The 14,885-nt window shown below is 55.4% G+C and overlaps 4 protein-coding genes across 4 annotated transcripts; 2 read left to right on the top strand and 2 right to left on the bottom strand.

Annotated features, from left to right (window-relative positions):
• Positions 1 to 1,046: 1,046 nt before the first annotated feature.
• NCS54_00681800 (Btz domain-containing protein) lies at positions 1,047 to 3,303 on the bottom strand (the record flags this gene model as incomplete). The annotated part of the gene is made up of 2 exons (XM_053152262.1): positions 1,047 to 2,595; positions 2,654 to 3,303. The coding sequence occupies 2 exons, from the start codon at positions 3,301 to 3,303 to the stop codon at positions 1,047 to 1,049; spliced, it is 2,199 nt and encodes a 732-aa protein (XP_053008237.1).
• Positions 3,304 to 7,700: 4,397 nt separating this feature from the next.
• On the top strand, positions 7,701 to 8,255 carry NCS54_00681700 (Hypothetical protein; the record flags this gene model as incomplete). Its single annotated transcript, XM_053152261.1, has 1 exon — positions 7,701 to 8,255. One exon carries the CDS (start codon positions 7,701 to 7,703, stop codon positions 8,253 to 8,255), a length of 555 nt encoding a protein of 184 aa, XP_053008236.1.
• Positions 8,256 to 8,911: 656 nt separating this feature from the next.
• Positions 8,912 to 11,650, bottom strand: NCS54_00681600 (Transketolase; the record flags this gene model as incomplete). Its single annotated transcript, XM_053152260.1, has 6 exons — positions 11,492 to 11,650; positions 11,165 to 11,211; positions 10,992 to 11,087; positions 10,835 to 10,919; positions 9,103 to 10,782; positions 8,912 to 9,028 (listed from the first exon to the last, which is right to left on the bottom strand). The coding sequence occupies exons 1-6, from the start codon at positions 11,543 to 11,545 to the stop codon at positions 8,912 to 8,914; spliced, it is 2,079 nt and encodes a 692-aa protein (XP_053008235.1). The 5' UTR covers positions 11,546 to 11,650.
• Positions 11,651 to 13,642: 1,992 nt separating this feature from the next.
• NCS54_00681500 (Hypothetical protein) lies at positions 13,643 to 14,824 on the top strand (the record flags this gene model as incomplete). The annotated part of the gene is made up of 1 exon (XM_053152259.1): positions 13,643 to 14,824. The coding sequence occupies one exon, from the start codon at positions 13,643 to 13,645 to the stop codon at positions 14,822 to 14,824; it is 1,182 nt and encodes a 393-aa protein (XP_053008234.1).
• Between the last annotated feature and the right edge of the window lie 61 nt (positions 14,825 to 14,885).

Here is a 14,885-nt window from a genome sequence, read left to right as displayed (position 1 = left end):
TGAGCCATCACCTGGTTGGCCAATGCCTGACTCGACAGTCCTCACATGAGTCTCTCGAAACGGGAAGCGTAGCCATGCTACCCATGGAGCTATGGACGTCTTTAAGCGAGGTGGAGACGGGGAATCAACAAATGCTCCCCCTCAATTGCACATGCCCGTCAGAGCTCCGCTGCTATGACGTGTGAACAGCTCAGATGGACGACCGGACCGAAGGGCCAAGAAAGGCGTCATGATCAAGCTCGGCTTCTCCTGTGCTCTTTGTTCAGAGTTGTACTCACTACCTCGGGTCATGATGGGCTCCTCGGACCATCATCAATTGAGCCGTGACTCACACGAGAGAGACCGTAGGCATCCTGCTGTGCCCAAAGACTTGATTCACCAACATCAACCACAGACCGTGAATTCAGGTATATAGTGCTCCAGACAGACAGACACCCAAACGCCGTTGCCTTCAAAGCACAGCGCCACGCATGAATTTACACCAAAACACACAGAATAGGGGGAAGAATAGATGGATTGCTAAGGCAAGGAGCAAAATTCCCTAGCAAACCACCTCCCCCTCCAACCTCCAAACTTCTTCCTATCCATCCCGACTTCACCGGCCATGAAAAAACTCCATCTCCTGTCAATGATAAGAATACCAGTCATGATACCCCTACTCGATCAACTCCCATCCGTCAATCCATTCCAGGTAATGATGCCGAGTCCGTAGAGTTATGGTAGTCATCACGCAGCCATCTTCTCTTTGGCTGGGAGCCTTTCAGGCACAAAATAAGAATAAGTCGTCCATGAGACCTGTGATCGCAATACGAATCCTCAGGGGATCTCCAACCGTCTCGAGATGAAACCTCAATCCCCCGAGGTGTATCACAGACGCCCATCATCTCCACTGCCTCCTCCTGCTGCCCCGCGGGGCTTTTTGGGAATAAACGTCGCAAGTGCTTTTGTGTTTTTTAGGTATAAGGTCGTAGTTGTAGCTATTAAATCGAGTACGCGTAGAAAGCATTGGGATAAGTGAAGAAAGGGTAACCAGACATGTCACAGTTCTACTGCGGGTAGTAGACCATGCCGGGGGCCTGCTGGGGATAGTAGAATGCGTCTGGGCTGGGCGTCACCATGCCGTTCATGCCTATCACACTAGGCTGGTATCCCTGAGGGGCAGAGTAGGTAGGATAGTTGTTGACTGGCGGGAGCTGAGAGGCGTCATAATAATAGACCATGCCGTTGACCTCCTGCGCCACAAGATTCGCTGGAGGGGGTTGGCCGCTGCCGGGCATAGCGAGTTGCTCAGGTTGGTTCTGAGGTGTGTAGCTGCCAGGAGGACCTGGCTGACCAGGGACAAACGGAGGTGGACCACCTGAAGGCGCCATGTTAGGATTGTTGTAGTTGGGGGGGTAGTAATAGCCTTGCTGGGGCTGAGGCTGGGGTTGAGGCGGCTGCGCCTGGTAAGGCTGCTGGCTGTAGTACGGTTGCTGGCCGTACGTGTTGGGCTGGAATGGTGCAGCATGGATAGCCCTCTCAGGAATCTGGGATAGGGGGGTGCCGGTTGAAAGCTGAGACGGGTACGAAGGCTGACGGTTGTGGGATTCTTGAGAGAGGCCGTTAGCCATCTGGATCGGCACCTGCTGATGGAAGGCCTGCTGGAAGGCCTGAGGACCCTGCGTTAACGTAGGCGATTCAATATCGGCAACTGAAATGCTCTTCTGCGGACGAGGCTGATGCATAGGCAGCGCTGATGTTGGCCGGTTCTCCTGGAAGGCAGGCTTCTGGGGAAGCGGGTATGTCTGCGGCGGGGGCAGATCGTTAATCGATGTCTCAGACATGATAGGTCGCTCAACGGCAAAAGCTGGATCGGCCGGTCCGGGGATGGACACAGGGATAGGAGCTGCCATTGGAGGAGGAGCCATCGTGTTCATGGGGGGCACGTCTGAACGAGGAGCAGGAGGAAGTCGAACAACTGGCCGAGCGTTCTCAACTGGGATCGGCGGCCGAGAGATGACGGAGCCGGTAGGAGAGAACATGTAGTCTCGATCAACGATGGACGATCGCCTGCTGAGGGCCACACTGGGCGTGTACACACTGCCGCCGTAGTAGCTACCACCAAACATGCTGGTCCGTCTCGAGAAACCACCCATGGAACCGAAGCCAGAACGGGGCTTTCCTCGCATACGTTGCTGGTTCGGCCTCATTGCCCGCGGAATAAAGATGAAGGATCTGTCAGCGGCGGGATAAATATATCGAGGAGGGTTTTCGGGGAGCGAGATGCGGACGGGCTTGTCCCGACGCAGAGGAGGTCGGTGATCGGGTAGCTTGGTGTACTGCTTGACGGCAAGACGTGGGATGACGGCTGGGGCCTTCATGGACGGAAGGAAGACCCGGACCTGCGTGTTGCCAATGTGCTTCTCGGTGGAGAGGGTCCGGTTGATGGGAGTCGGGTTGGGTTCACAGGTGGGAATGAAACCATTCCCGTTGGCTGGACCCTCATCATCAATCATATGTCGAGGCCGTGCTGGAGGTGGCGGCTCTACAACAGTCTCGTGCATATCATGGATCCACGGAGAGTTGGTCGTTGGGTCTCCCGGGTGGTGCAATTGACTGTATCGGTCAGTATACCTACGGTAAGGAAGAGGGGGAGTGACGGGTGATGACATACTTGATGGGTGCATACGGGCCCCCGATACCACCACGTCCGCCCCTACCTCGACCTCGTCCGAAAGGGCGGAAGCCATTCGCCGCAGGCCCGGCATGTCTGTGGTCGTGCATGAAAAAGGCGCCGCGGTTGGGCACAAAGGCAGGATCCTCGTCTCTCCTGCGCTTGTAGTCTTCGTGCTCCTGGCGACGTCGGTTCGCAGTGGCTGCCTGTGGCCTAGCAGACGCCGAGCTCACGACGATGGGAGCCGCAGGCGATCTGGGGGGCGACGGGGCCGTCACCTCGTCGAAATGCATCACCTGGTCAGGCGGAGACTGATCTGTGATGGAAAGACCGTGAAGCATCATGTCGGTATCCGTCACAGCCTTGCCGTCATGGCCAGAGTCGGTGCCCAACTTGGAGGCATGTCCGGCGTGTCTTGGAGCAGCAGGAGCGCCATTGGCCTTCTTCCTCGCATTTGGAGCCGTCGGGGAGGCCTCGTCGATGTTGCTAGTATCGCTGTCATCGGCCGGATCATTGTCGTCGGTCAGGGAGCCGTCGGTGATGCTATCGTCATCGAGGTCGAGAGCGTCCGGGCCACCCTCGTCCTCGCCCTCGTCCTCGACGCGGCGGCGTTGACCGATGAGCTTTCTACGACGAGGAGCCGCAGCCATGGTTGCGCAGCGATGAGGGAGATGAAGGACGCGACCGAGGGGGCTTTGTGGACTCGAGGGATGGGATGCGACGAGACGTGGTTGTCATGCGGCGGCGGCGGCGGCCGGGGGGGAATGCGAGAGAACAACAGCGAAGCGAGCGAGCGAGAAGACGTCGAGTTTGAGGCCGAAGACAACCAAAAACCGGCCGGCGGCGAAGAGCAAGAGATCAAGAATCGAATTAACCCCAAAAATACACCCGATGCTGATGGAAATAGACCCAGACGCAAGAGCAACCGACCAGCCGCTAGACGAGGAACCCGAGAGACAACGCAGAGAGGAACCAAGAAAAAAAGAAGAGAGAGGGGAAAGGGGAAGGGAGGAGGCTCGATGGAAGCACTCACGCCGTGATGCAGAACTCGAGGCTGCAGCTGGAGGGCGATGGTGGAGAGCGACAGTCGCGAGAGAGAGAAGGGGGGAGGAAGAGGCGGCGAGTGGAGGAGGAGGAAGAGACACGAGAGCAGCAAAGATATGTGGTGATGGTGGTTCCAAGAGAAGATTTGGCAAGGTAAATCGGATGGATCGCCAAAAACTGCTGGGCCCCCGGCCGATGAGGTGGTGGTCCGCCGCCAGCACCTCTACTACCACTGACTGACTGCCAGCCAGCCCCATGCCCATCCCATGTTACTGAGCCTGTCCACCCACCCAAGCAAACAAGTACCGCCCGCGCAAACCTGCGGTGCGCCGTGACATGTCAGACTAGTTCCCCCACCACCGACTAGCAAGAGAGTTGCTGAGGAGGCTTACTTCATTGCACGTTAGCCCCATCGCCCATCCAACGCTGCTGTCCGGAGCATCCATGGGCGGGCTCTTGATTCATCATCATTAGAATCACCACAGCATCCGCCGCGCCCAGAGACAGTGAGAGAAGCACTCTCTTTTGCTTCCGGGTCAGAATGCTGCCAGAGACAGTCCCGATTGCGGACTTGCTCATTCCTCCCGTTGCTTTGTTGCGCAGCGCAACACGTCAAAGGGCAAATCACATTCGCCTCGTCCCGCTTTATGCGACTTGAGGCGCAATCAGCAGCGACCTGCATCCTCCGTGACGGACGACCTCTCCCCCTCAGGTCTTGCCCGGGCTGTGAGCCATCTTGCCAGACGACCCTGCTGCACCACACTGCATCAAACACATGATGCCAGATGGTCACCTCTCGTCTTGATGATTGCGGGTACTTGTCCATGGAAGCCATTTTCAACCCCCATTTGTCACCATGTTTTTTTTTTCCTTGTTGCCCCGCGTTGCCTACCGTCTGCCTGGGCGTCCTGCATTCGACGTCAGATCACGCCAGATTGTTGTTGACCATGCCACCCAGGTTGACTGGTTTGCATTTAACAGTTATCAATCCCCCAAAAATAGAGAAAACTGGGCATCTAAAAGTAGCTATGTTTCTGTATACGCAGCAGCGAACACGAGAATACACCCCGTGTCCCTGTCTTGATTGGAGAAGCCATGTTTTTCAACTGGCCACGGCAATTGCCCCGAATTACCCAAATAGGTAGGCTGGGCAAGGTTGAGGTCGTTTTTAACAACCTAAATTTATGATGATGGTTACCGGGGTTATGAAGCTATATCTGATCCTTAGGATGCTATTAATAACTCGCATCTACCTCTGAACCTTCCAGAATAGGTAGGTATTCTTGAATTATTGACCTTGAACATTCAATCTCCTCCATATCCTTATCTCTTGTGATGGCCTTGTACTCTGTTGTAACCTTGATTATCTATGGTTGTCTCGGTCACCTGTTACTTCTGGCGACCCAGTTCGCTTTCCCTTCACAACAACGCGAGGAGACGTAAGTCACGTAACACACAAGAGTCATTCTCGCTGCCTAGGTTGTCACCCAACGCTTCGAAAACCATACTCAATACTAGTGGCAATATCGGTCTTGCGTGGATGAAAAGAAGCCCAAGGCTAGACCACCAGCTGTGGGTGGTACGACGCAAGTTTGGCTCCGTTTGAATCTGCCAACTGGATTTGGAGATCCAGAGACTATGCGAAGCAGAAACAGTGAGCTATTTGTCAATGTTTTCTGTCAGGTTTACTAAAAAGATGCTGTATTTGATGCGGCAAAGTTGGATCAGGCGAGCTATTGTGAACGTGGGACTCGGAATGTACCTTGAATTTTTCTCAGGAGTAGAGTGCGTTACTAAGGACGAGTTAGGAATATTTGACGCGAACCAACTGAGACTGCACTAGGGGAGTATTCTGTGATTGCTATAGTTTGGTGGAAACGAGACAATGGTAGGCATTGATGGTGAGCTGGCTTGTGTGCCGAGTGCTTGATCAATGACAAGCAAAGTATCAGAACCGTATGACTTTAGATAAAGCAAAATACATATAGGAAATTTAAATGAGACGGTCCAGCTCAATTCACCTGGAAATTGGTTCCAGACGTGGAATACGGCTGGTTTTGGCTGCTGAGAACAGCCACCAAGATGGAGGATGCTAATAGAGGGAGCATTCGAAGCTGAAAGTAGCATGAACGTACAAGCGTTTTGCCCATTGAACCCGTCTTCGAGCCCGCTTTACATTTATATCTTTGTATTTTCATAATTTGAGACCGATTTTACGAGTTAAAACCACAGTGGTTTCAATGGATGCTTGATCTCGGCCACGGACGAGGGATGTATTCGACTACACTCATAGGATATGGACAACAGCCTATCTCTCAATAGTGATAGCAATCGCTCTTGAATTATTGATCTCTTTCACATGAAGACTTGATAACAAATGGTAAATCATCCGCAATTCAACACGCTGGCTATCTTCATGTCTGAAGGATGTTGCTGAAAGGGAGTTGCAATACACTAACCGAGGATCGAATACTAAGACAGATCCTCCCACTTGAAACATCTGCACCGGGTATCAGTTGATGCATACTGGAATTTGATTGCTGAGGGCGTTGATTTTGTGGACTGCGATCTTGTCAACAATGAGTCCCAGAGAAGCACGGGAGAGGTTCTGAGACATCTTGAGGAATCTGTTGACTGGTCAGCTATTTTTGAAGCCTTTATCCCGAGGTTGTCCAGGAAAAGCACGTTTAGTTGTGATAGGTCGATTTGAACTGACTCGATATTTTGATGAGTTGACAGTAAAGGCGTTGCGAGTCCAACGATGATGCCATTGACCATGAAGCAAGTTTGTCTCTACAAACACATATCGAACAAGACCAAATGAAGCTAAGCATGAGAATAGTAATATTCGAGCATTTGTATCTTTGCTTGGCAACGTATTTGCCTTTCATCTCATCGACACGAAGATGCTGAGCCTCTCCTGCACACATGCAGCGAAATCCGCCATGTCAGATTCAAAAGCAAAACCCTCGCAGGATCTCATTATTCCCCAGAGTCAGATCCCATTCTTGGCTCTCGCCAGCGGACGTTGTCCGGACGAGTTAAAAAGAAGACATGGGGTAATAGAAATTAACCTGAAGGGACAAAAAAAAGGGCCAAGAAGCAAGACATTCCTCCGCAGCAGGGCATCTTTACCCCACGGTTGGCAAATGCTTGCCGAGCCAATGGCGAGTACTTGTTGGTTTCTTAGCAGCCCGTCTCCCCATTAGCTTCGATCCCTGGTTGGCATTCTTGTGGATTTGCGAGTGAAGCGCCGTGATATTATCACAAGCCCTTTGTGCCCCTCCCCACTGTGACGTAGCTCTACCCAGCCAATGCAGCCAGCTAATGGGCACCTAAACCCAGTCCGTGGAAAACGGCGGCATAGCCGCTGAGCTTCGCCGGTTGCTTCAGTGGAGACAAGGACTCCCTGAATCAATGGAAAGGCGGGGTTATGTTTGGTTGTCAAAAGCTGCTGATGTCGTCGTGGTGCCAGCTCACAATCGTCTCGTAAAACTGCGTGACAGGCCTAAAACAGGTGCAATTGTGAGTATACCCCAGAGAGTCGTTGCCTGTCCGCCTTGATCACATGGTCATATCGAGCCTGATGCAGAAGAGCTTCCCCTCCTTTCAAGCCCGTCCATGGTGGGGTTGTCCATGGTATCAAGAGGCTAGAGATAGCGGAGGTTAGCAGACCTTACGCAACTGACAGGGCACGGCTCCCAGCGGGGTCCAGCCTAGCCAAGCGAGGAGGGGAAGCTCCAGGGCTTGTCACTGGTGCAGCTGCTCTGCTCCCGTCCCAACACCAGCAGCAGATCGTCACGTCCATCCCCCTCCACCACTGCCACCACCACCACCACCGCCGCCGCAATCTCTACTGCTACAACACCATATACCCCTCTCCCTCTGCGCCAATTCCCTCTCACAAGCCTCTCCTCCCGCTGCTCGACCCTTCCGCCCCTGAATCAACCTTCCTCATACGACCCTCGAGACAGCTTCAAGCTTGTCCGCACAACCCGCCATCATGGCCAGCCTCCCCTCGCAGCACCCCACCCTCTCCCTCCACCTCTCCGACGTCACCCTCACCCCGCTCATCACCTCGGCCTCGTCGCAATCCCACCTCGAGTCTCTTACCGCCCTCACCTCGAGCGCCCTTTCCTCCCAGACCGCCGCCCAGCGCCTTGGTCTCGGCCGTCCTCAGCGCCTCATGGTCGAGTACCCGGAACGCGGGCCCGTCGTCCTACACTCTTATCTCGACCCCCGCGATACCGCCGAAGCCAGCGCCACCGGGAACAACAACGCTGCTGCAGCAGCAGCTGCAGCAGCGTCGAGCCGTCCCGGTTCAGCGCCCGGCTCTAGCCACGGCCCCGACTCACGGTCCGAACCGCCAACCGCAAAGGACGACCCACGCTCCGAGGACGCGGCGCCGCTGCTCGTCGGTGTCGTGGTCGCCGGATCCGCCGAGGAGGCGAGGGAAGCCCGCCGTGCCTCTGCGAGGCTGGAACGTGTGGGCAGAGAGTTCCAGAAGGAGTGGGTGGCCGAGAGTCAAGACCGCGCACACGAGGATGGGCCCGAATGACGCGACTCCCCTGCAGCCAGCCATGCCAGGGACGCACATCGTCTGCGAGACATGCGCCACGACCAAGACCACGATTACGAAGCGATGCAATACAAATGGGATAATACCACGGAGGAACGAACATGAAGAAAACAAGGCAGGCGAGCGAGAAAGAAAGTGTATGAAAAATCTTGGTGATATGGACGCTTGCCATCCAACTCGAGCCGTCGTCCTTAAAAGAGGAGACGAACGACGAGTATTTGGGTTTATCTATGGAGCATGCTACTGAGCGAGATACCTCAGAGGTCGCACATAGATCGATCGATATGGTGTTTGGGATGAGACAGACCAGACCACATCCATCAAACTCTGTTTTTTGCCATGTCGTGGAATCATGGAAATCACAGAATCACATGGCAAGACATATATACCAGTTACAACAACAGACGCAGCAGATACAGCACAGTTACTTGTTCTAAAAAGATTTGAATTCATCTCGCGAGATGTCTAATTTACCATACGTAGCCCATAAAACCTTGCTCCAAAGCCCGTCGTCATCACTTGCATAATCATTCTGCCCGGGGTCGGCCTGTCCCGAGCCTCTTGCTAACTCATCACTCTTATTTCTTATTTTTGTTCTTATTCTTATTTTCCTCTTTGCTTTGCTCGTCTTGAATCTAGATGATCTGCTTGAACGCGCGGTTGAGGGGGGAGCGGATGTTGGGGACATCCTTCCAGAAGTCGACAGTGGCAACGGCACGCTTAGCGATACCCTCGGGGGTGAACTCGAACTTCTATAGTTGGGGTTAGCAAAGGATTCTGTGGGGATAGAGATCTGGGGAATCGCCTGGCCCAAGCTTAAGCTGACCAGGGGTAGGGGATGACTTGCCTTGTAAACATCCTTGTAGGCACCAGAAGCACCGAAGCGGTTGATGCCGAACTGCTCGTGGGTGTAGCGCTCCCAGCCCATGGTGCTCATGACCTCAACGGACAGCGAGGGGATGCCGTCGGGGAGGACAGACAGGCGGTACTCCTGGTCCTGGAGGTCAAAGGCCTCGAAGCAGGGCAGAGAGACGACACGGGCCTTGAGGTTGTGGTTCTCCTCGAGGACCTTGACGGCATCGAGGGCAATGGCAACCTCGGAACCAGTGGCGACGAGGGTGACATCGGCGCCCTCGACCTCGCGCAGGACGTAACCACCCTTGGCAGCCTTCTCGATGGTCGAGCCCTCGAGCTGGGGAAGGTTCTGGCGGGTCAGAGCAATGATGCTGGGAGTCTCCTTGGAGGTCAGGGCGACGTAGTAAGCACCGCTGGTCTCGTTACCGTCGGCAGGTCGCCAGACGAGAGTGTTGGGGAGAGCACGGAAGTGGGCAAGAGTCTCAATAGGCTGGTGAGTAGGACCATCCTCACCGAGACCGATGGAGTCGTGGGTGGCGACCCAGATGGTGCGGACGCGGGACAGAGCCGACAGACGGACGGCACCAGCAGCGTACGAGACGAAGTTCAGGAAGGTACCGGCGTAGGGCAGGATGGTGCCGTAGGCAGCGAGACCGTTGAGGATGGCACCCATGGCGTGCTCACGGACACCATATCGAACATATCGGCCGCTGTAGTCGCCGAGACCGGTCGACTTGGGCTGGAAGTCGACGGCATCCTTCCATCGGGTCAGGTTGGAGCCAGTCAGATCGGCGGAACCACCGAAGAGCTCGGGGATGGCCTCATGGACCTTCTGGAGAACAGTCTCGGACAGCTTTCGCGAGGCGATGGCGGGGTCGGCGGGGCTGTAGACGGGGAGGTTCTTCTCCCAGCCCTCGGGGAGGTCGCCAGTCTGTCGTCGGGCGAGATCAGCGGCCTCGGTGGGGAACTGCTCCTTGTACTTGGCAAAGAGCTGGTTCCACTCCTGCTCAGCGGCGGCACCCTCGGAAGAGTGCTTGCCGTAGAGGTCGTAGACCTCCTGGGGGACGACGAAGCTCTCCTCGGGGTTGAAGCCGAACTTCTCCTTGAGCTGCTTGATGTCGTCAGCCTTGAGGGGAGAGCCGTGGACACCGTGGGTGCCCTGCTTCAGGGAGCCGAAACCAATGGTGGTCTTGAGCTGGATAAGAGTGGGCTTCTCAGTGTTGGCCTTGGCCTCCTTGATGGCAGCCTCAATGCCCTCGAGGTCGTGGTCACCGTCCTCGACGGTGAGGACCTGCCAGCCGTAGGCCTCGTATCGCTTGGGGACATCCTCAGTGAAGGCGACAGCAGTGTCACCGTCAATGGTGATCTTGTTGTCGTCCCAGACGGCGATCAGGTTGCCGAGCTGGAGGTGACCGGCGAGAGAGCAGGCCTCGCTCGAGACACCCTCCATGAGGCAGCCATCGCCGAGGAAGACGTAGGTGTGGTTGTTGACGAGGTCGAAACCGGGCTTGTTGAAGGTAGCCGCGGTGTGAGCCTGGGCAATGGCCAGACCAACGGCGTTGGAGATACCCTGGCCAAGAGGGCCAGTGGTGACCTCAATACCGGGGGTGTCATGGGCCTCGGGGTGACCGGGAGTCCGGCTGTCGACAGACTACAGCAACGGTAAGCAAGCAATGGTGAGAAAAGACGTCAGAATCACGTACTCGGAAGGCCTTGAGGTCATCGATGGTGAGGTCATAGCCAAAGAGGTGGAGGAGGGCATACTGAAGCATGCAGCCGTGACCGTTGCTGAGGACGAAAATTGTCAATTTTTCCCCCTTGAATGAGCTTGTGGCGTCGGCCGTCGGGTCAAAGACTTACGAGAGGACGAAGCGGTCACGGTTCAACCAGTCAGGGTTCTTGGGGTTGAAGGTCATGAACTTGTTGAACAGGACGTGGGCAACAGGGGCCATGCCCCTTGATAAGAGAGTCAGTATTCATGTATTTTGCTGTAGGAGCTCATCGACGACGGAGCGGATGGCGGGAAAACTCACATGGGAGCACCAGGGTGTCCCGAGTTGCTGTGGAAGGTCGCATCAACCTGTTGAGAGCTCGTCAGTCGACATTGTCCTTTGTTTTCTGCTCGTTATGAGAGCTACGGAAGGGCCGGGCACACGCCCAACACGATGACGATACGAGAGCCAGCGAAACAACAAAAACCGATGAGGCGGTGACGCCCTCTTGCGATGGTTGCGACACTGTCTCTCTCACCACATTTCTCTGCGCGTCCCCCCAAACCCAAGGTGAATGAATGGCGGGGCAGGCGTGGCGGGGTAAAATCCAATGCACAAGAGCTGGAGGGGAAGAGGAAAAAAGCTTACCGCAAGGGTGCGGATGGTGTTGATGGCCTTTTGATCGATCTCGCCGTAACCCATTTTGCCGAATGTTTGAGAGACTGGTTCTATGAAGGAGGAAAAGGAAGAGGAAGAGAAAGAGGAGGAGGAACGAGGGAAGAAAAAGGTCGAATGACGGGGAGATGAACGGAACAAGTCTGACGTTTGCTGGAGGGGTCGTGTCATGTATTTAGCGGTCTCCAGTTTTCCCAGTCTCGAAAAAAATGGTCGGCCGGGCGGTATCCCGCAGCCCAAGACCATCATCGCCTCGAGAATGAGCGGACATTGGCTGAGACGAGGTACATGCCCGAGCAGGTACAGTCTGAATCGAGGTACATTGACGTTGGGGGAACAACAAGATTGCTCATCATCCAGATGGTAGCTGTCGAGGCATCTCAACTGTGGCGGGCCCGGAGCTTGGGTGGTTCTCGGGTTGTCAGGGGGCAGCTCCAGGGCCCCTCGGCGCCATGCAGCCTGCGTCTTCAGGGCATTCTCCCCAGCGCAGCCAGCAGGTACAAGTCCGTCCCGTCCGGTCAAGGTGGCGGCCACGCCAAAAAGGGCAGGCCACCCAGCTTCCAACTGGCTCACCACTTCACCTTGCCCACTCACAACTCAGATTCGAGCTCAGCAAAAACAGCACAGAGCTCGCCGCTCTCGCCGCCCTCGGCGCGGGGGGACAAGGTCAATGGCCGGCGAGACGCCGAGTGGGGTCCCGGTGGGGGCCGTCCTTGACACCAGTGACGCTGGGAGCCCCTCCTCCTGCGACCTGGCGCCCCTCGAGATGCTCTCGATGTTCCAGTCGAGATCCCGCAGAGCCCATTCACGGGCGACCGAGCAGCTGCGTGCTCGAGATTAACCTGCAGGTGCCTGCCTCTTGACGCAATCCCTCCCAATTCCCAGCGCACTCGTTGATCCGTTCGCTGGCCCCTGTGGAGTCTTGATGGAGGCAGAGGGCAACGGCGGCACTTGGCTGTGAGGAACCCTCACCTCTGTGACGTCGGTTGGCCACCCCGTCATTACTCGAGTGAGCCTTCAGATGCTGATGATCTTGCCGCGTGAAGAGTCTTTTTAAAAACTCCTTTTGCGGCTTTTTCACGCCATATCCTTCCTGGTCAACAACCGCACTAACATGAAAAAATCTCCACGCCGGGCTGAGGAGCGAGTACATATTTCGCTCATAGGTTGCGAGACTGCAGCGCCTTTCTCACCAAATTTAACCGGAGGGAGGGTGAACAGGCAGAAAAGGATAGAATTGCCCGGAGGTTGGAACTGGCTGGCGGGCCCCCGCGGGGGCTTCAAGAGGGGCAACTCCGTCTCCCGTGGCCGAGTCGGACACCACTCCGTTGCGATGCTGTGGCTTCAGTTGCGCGATGCGGACCTCTCACAAACAGACGAGGCCCGCTGGACAAAAACGACCCAAGTCCCTGGTTGGACCGGCTGCTGGACAACCTCACAATCCATCCGCACCAATCCAGATAAGTAATTGGCCTGTCTCGGTGACAGAACGCAGAAGTACACATAGGGAGGAGCAGGTCGAAGGAGCGATAGTCGGAGAGGAGGGCCGAGTGCGATGGGGCAGACGGAGATGTGGCTGCGCGTGTCAAGGTGTGCGAGCCAGCAGTGCCCAGCACCTTGACGAGCTCGACAAGGAAGACGTCCAACCAGGTGTGGTTGCACTCGGCATGTCGGCGGAAATGCAATGCCCAGCCAAAGACGGTAAAGGATGGACTGTGTAAGCGGTTATCAAGAATATGGTAACGGCTGATGAATGATATGATATGTATCCGCCCGTCTGCCCCAAAACCTTAGCAAACCTGTGGCGGCCGCCTGTCGGTGAATAACACCAACCTAGGCCTGATGCCACACTCAGGAGACGAATCTTGGTTATCTGCCTGCGAGCTGCTGACTTATATGGCGACAAGTCACGACACATCCGAGGTCTTCACCGAGAGATTGGCCGGGTAGGAAGCTTCGGCCGGAGTGGGGGTTTCACCGATTGTACCCCACTCTCTTTTCCAATGGAATTTACAAACCACCACCAGACGACGACGACAATCAATTCTTTTGGATCTCCGAGCCCGCCGACACACGTCTTGGCTGACCAAGCCAGACTAGAGTGTGCCATTTCCAGATAAAGAAATGGTCAAGAAGACGGGCCCCTCCAGAAAGGCTGCCCTTTCAAAGCAGAGCAACAAGAAGTCGGCCGCCCCGGCGCAGAATCAAGAAGCTTCTTCACCACCATCACTGCAGAGCCAAGCCGAGCAGCAGCGCCTGCTCGACGTCTTCTCCAATGCCTTCAAATCGACCCTCACGTCAGACGACTTTGCAGGTCTGCTGCAGGAGGTGAAGCAGGCTCTGTTCAATCGCGACTTTGCTACTGCTTTTGGGAGGGAGGACTATCTCGAGGCGTATGCGGCGAGATGGAGTCCTACACGGACACTATGCTATACCACTGTTTTCCTCGGCATCAAGGGACATCTGGATGGGATTCTAGCTTCTGAAGAGGGGAGTTCCAGTGGAAAGAATCTGGAATCAAGTACCCAAGCGGGTTTGACAAAGGATTCCGATACTCTGGAACAAGTTACAGAACCTGGTGAGGCATCTGCTGAAACAGGACCAGATGCTCCCAAACCCGAAAGGTCTCAACCACGAAGCACTCTGCGAATGCTTTCAATTGGAGGATGCGCAGCTGAGCACCTCGCCTTTGCATCCTACCTCCAATCCACCTCGACCAACGGTCATCTGACGCTCCTTGACTCGGCTCCCTGGGCCGGCGTCATCTCTTCTCTCGAGTCGAGCACCAACTCCCCGCCCCCCATTTCAAAGTATGCGTCGGCGGCCGCGCGCGCAGCGAACCGCGCGCTTCTGGAGCCGGGTCAGCTCTCTGTCGAGGTGGTACAGCAGGATGTCTTGGCTCTTGATGTCGACTCGCTGGCTGCTCGGTGCGCAGGTGGCAAGGTACCCATCGTGGTGACGCTGCTGTTTACTCTCAACGAGCTGTACACCAGCGGAGGCATCGGGAAGACGACCAAGTTCCTCAAGAACCTCGGTCAAGCCCTCACGCCGGGGAGCTTGGTTCTCGTGGTGGACAGTCCTGGAAGCTACTCAGAAGCTGCCCTGGGCAAAGAAAAGAAGCGGTATCCTATGCAATGGCTGCTCGACCACACTCTCCTCGAGACCGAGACACCAGGCTACTCTTGGGAAAAGCTGCAGTCTGATGATTCCATCTGGTTTCGACTCCCAGAAGGCTTGTCATATCCAATTCCCCTCGAGAATATGCGATACCAGATACACCTGTACCGTCTGGAAAAGTCGTCCTGAAACAATCCTATTATTATACTGCAAAAAACTCATGGTATCTAAGGTCTGTCGTCTATGTCGT

This window comes from Fusarium falciforme, chromosome 5, assembly GCF_026873545.1.
Source record: "Fusarium falciforme chromosome 5, complete sequence".
Lineage (NCBI taxonomy): Eukaryota > Fungi > Ascomycota > Sordariomycetes > Hypocreales > Nectriaceae > Fusarium > Fusarium falciforme.
Note: the sequence above shows the minus strand (reverse complement) of the source record. Positions and strands in the feature narration are given on the sequence as shown.